General features: G+C 39.5%; 1 protein-coding gene across 1 annotated transcript in view; it reads right to left on the minus strand.

Annotated features, from left to right (window-relative positions):
- Nucleotides 1-2,529, minus strand: part of TMEM242 (transmembrane protein 242) — a gene marked incomplete at both ends in the record, with an annotated part of 5,600 nt that extends 3,071 nt beyond the window's left edge. The window contains one exon of the mRNA XM_009708099.1: nucleotides 2,419-2,529. Within this exon, the coding sequence (XP_009706401.1) occupies nucleotides 2,419-2,529 (111 nt within the window). The remainder of the gene's footprint in view (nucleotides 1-2,418) is intronic.
- Between the last annotated feature and the right edge of the window lie 1,159 nt (nucleotides 2,530-3,688).

Genomic DNA, 3,688 nt, shown 5'->3' on the forward strand with positions numbered 1-3,688 from the left:
CCCAATTTTTTAGCTGAAGGTCTCTGCAGTCATTCATCACTAAACAGGATTATGTCATCTCAGTTTTGAGTCAATTTGGGCACCAGTCCTACAAATGTTCACATTTACTTTACTTCCCTGCCATGGAGGAGATACAGTCGGTACAATTTCAGCTTTATGTCTTGTCAGTAATGCTGATGCTACTCTGCAAGAGGAGGGTCCCATACTGTTGCTTCCTGGAAGTCTGAATGCAGTCATGAAGCCATGATGCTGTGATGATTCAGCCTCCCCTCTAAATTGCTTTTTTTTCCTCCAATAAAACTGTTTAAATCTGTCCCAGGCTGCATTATGTTTGCTTCCTGTTTCTACCTGACTTGCATGCCACCATTTCACTAACAGAAAAACTGGCACAAGCCAGCAAAGATGCAGAAAGAACAGGTCTCGCATTTCTTCCCAACTCTGAGCATCAATTCTCATTCCTTTGCACCTTCCCCCAAGCTTGTGCCAGCACAGCCACTGCAGGCATGCAGTGAAGGGGATCAGAAGACTGATTTGGACTAAAACTAATGCAAGAAATTAAAAATCCCATAGAATTAACCAGTTATCATCTCACCAACCTGGTAGCGCAAGTGTTGCTGCCTTTACAGGGGCAGGAATGAATTGCCAGAAACCAAGGGCTGGTAGGATGGCTTCTTTCAACAGCAATGCTGGCTGATGTTTGCTTGAAGTACCTGTCGAACTATGGCCTCACCTTAACACCGCTAAAAATAGTATTTAGGCATTGAACATCTTAAGGATGCCATCATCTGTAGTTATTCTAGTTACACTTTTGTTATTATACATGATGTATTATTAAAACAACTTGCAGTAAGTAACTGTAAAATTAAGTAAGAATGCTACTGCAAAACTGTTTACCTTGTTGGTACCTCAAAGAGCCTCTATAGGCAGTTAAGTCATTCTCAACGTCCAGCCTTCCCTTTTGAAATTGCTCACCTACAAGTATCTTGACAAAAAAGCATCTTTCCACACTTTGCAATATTTAAGTTGAGGGGGCCAGGAATCACAGATTTTTGCTAGCAAACTGTTGTAACTCATTTGCACAGATGGTAACAGATACAGGTTTTCAGCAAAAATCGAAATGGTGTGTATCCCTTGGTGCCATTTCCAGCACATACATTCTCGGATGTCAATGTAATGTCGCTCTTGATAAATTTCACACTGATAACAGGACAGCTCAGCCAGCCAAGAAGACGCGTGAGCTGGAAAAAATGCAATGCTCAGGAAAAAGGAAGTTTTAAGAAAAAAAAAGTTACAAAAAAAGAGAAAACTTCCTTATTGTAATATATTTATTTATATAGCTTGTGAAATAACTTCTCATGGAGTTTTCTATTTTGCCTCTTTCAAAAAAGAAAGCCGTATTTATTGTTGCTGAAAAAGCAATGGATGAGTTATTTTCCTACAGAGGAAAATAGGATGGCAAAGGAAGGATCTGAGGCTTTTTGACCACAAAAGGAGATTGTGAGTGATAGATACAAAGGCTGTGAGAGAAAGTGCAATGGAAGATTTTTTTTTTCTCTTGATATGCATTGTTATTGAATTAACATTTTAAAAACAAACGCAGCTCATCAGTTTTCAGCTCCCTAAAAACATCTGAAATATATGTTGTATTTTAAGGGCTCAGTGGAGACAAAACTTATCAATCAGTTTTAAGGGCCTATTTTTGACATTTTCAGCACTAATAAAGCATTAGTGAGGAAAAAAGCATTCTTCAATTAAATATGCTGTATTTTAGATTCAATATACTAACACGGCATAATTGCTACCTTTGCTTTGTAGTTTTTTTCTTCAGAATGCTCAGGTGGTTCCTTTAGGAATTGCACGAGATCAGATTATTTTTGGCCATCAGATCTCATAGTACCGAGCCACTACTCACTCTCATCAGTCCCCTTACATGGTCAGAAGGGAGTGGCAAGCTTAAATTTTGACTAAATCATTCCACTTACATATTGCACAGCTTACAGGCTTTCGACCTCCTCATTCCCATCCTTACTGCAGTTACCTCACTTCCCGATTCCCTGTAGAACTGTGGGATCATGTGGTGAACTGGATCACTGAGGTGATACAGGCTCATGACTGAAGTGTGCTCACATCACAGAATCCAAACAGACCATCAATTATATTCCATTATATGGCAGCAGTATGATTCCAGCAAACAGTGTAAGCTTTATCCATTTCAACTAACCTCAAGTACTAAAGTATTAGCAGTGCCAACTCTGAACTGATTTTTAAATTAATCCTACCCCTATTGACTTCAACGAAGTCTAGTACTCTTACTACCAACTTTGTACAGCCAGCCTCCATATATATATCAACATTTCTGTAAAGCATCTGATGCACTATTTCCTGTGTATCACAATTGGAAAACAGTGAGGAACAAACCTTACTGAACCAGTCTGGGTTCTTCTTTTTTGTCATGGCAAGTGTGGTGCCAAAACCTGCTATCATTCCGGCTGTAGCAACGGTACCTAGAAAAATTCCACCTGCCAAGAAAAGTTTAAGAAATAAAAATTAAGATTTTGTTTCTTAAGGGGAGAGGGAAAAAAAAAAAAAAAGAAAAAACAAACCACAAAACCAAACCTGTTTAGAAAATAAAACCTGAAAAATTAAGATCTGTCAGCACATGCTGAAGGGAAAGGCATAGCTGTCTACATTATTTACATTAACTCAATACGGCAAGAAAGAACATTTTGAAATAGAGCATTTTGAAAATTAATGGCAAGTGCATATATTTTCAAGCCACGCACACACACAAAAAACCAATTCAAATCCCAGGATGCCTTTTCACAGTACTTCAAAATTTCTCTCTCGCTCCAGAGCCAGGCTACTAAAATTGTCTTGTTCTACAGCTACACCTCACTCTTCCCCAAAAGGAAGAAATAATTATTTTTGTTGCAAATGGCCACCTGCAAATCCACCAGTACCTCTGAAGACCATTCCATAAGCAACACTTGTTTTTCCGCTTTCTTCATTTTATGTCCTAATGCTCTATTTAAAAAAAGAAAATGACACTAGCAGGAAGCTCTCCCAAGATAAAAAGCATTCCTCACTTTTCAGTTCTTTCTGTTTCCAGAATCACTTGCGGTCCCTTGATCCCTTCTAGTTCTTACATCAAAGGCACATGTAGCCATACCTGCCCACTTTGTTACAAAGCCTGAGTGCACTGTACAAACCCATCCGATTTGTATTAAAATTTGAAAATTTCAGGGGGTTACAAGTTCTTCCTTTGCAACTAGTAAGGTAATTAAAAGACCAGCCTGAATAGGAAATAAGAAGCAAAAAACGTTTATGTTAGGTCTCACTTTTTAAAAATTAATGATCCTGTTATTGTGACGGAGAAGTTTGCTGTCCTCGTGAAATCTATGAAGTACCTCTTCTGCCTGGGAGCAGGAAGACTTCATACGCTGTCCAAACTTAGCATGCCTGCTGCGTTTTACATTTCAAGGTCTAGTAACCAACATTTCCCTGATTTCAGAAATAATAACTGGTCTTAAAATAACTACTTCTGACAGAGAACCCATGCCTGATGCATGGTCTCCTTGGGAGGGGCAGGAAAGCATTGCAAGGGGTAGGCAAAGCGTGTGGCAACCGGGAATGGCGGCCGTCCGTTAGCAAGCTCACCGAGACATCGCTCCCGTGCCTCCGCAGGGGG

This window comes from Cariama cristata, unplaced genomic scaffold (genome assembly GCF_000690535.1).
Source record: "Cariama cristata isolate BGI_N322 unplaced genomic scaffold, ASM69053v1 scaffold34889, whole genome shotgun sequence".
Lineage (NCBI taxonomy): Eukaryota > Metazoa > Chordata > Aves > Cariamiformes > Cariamidae > Cariama > Cariama cristata.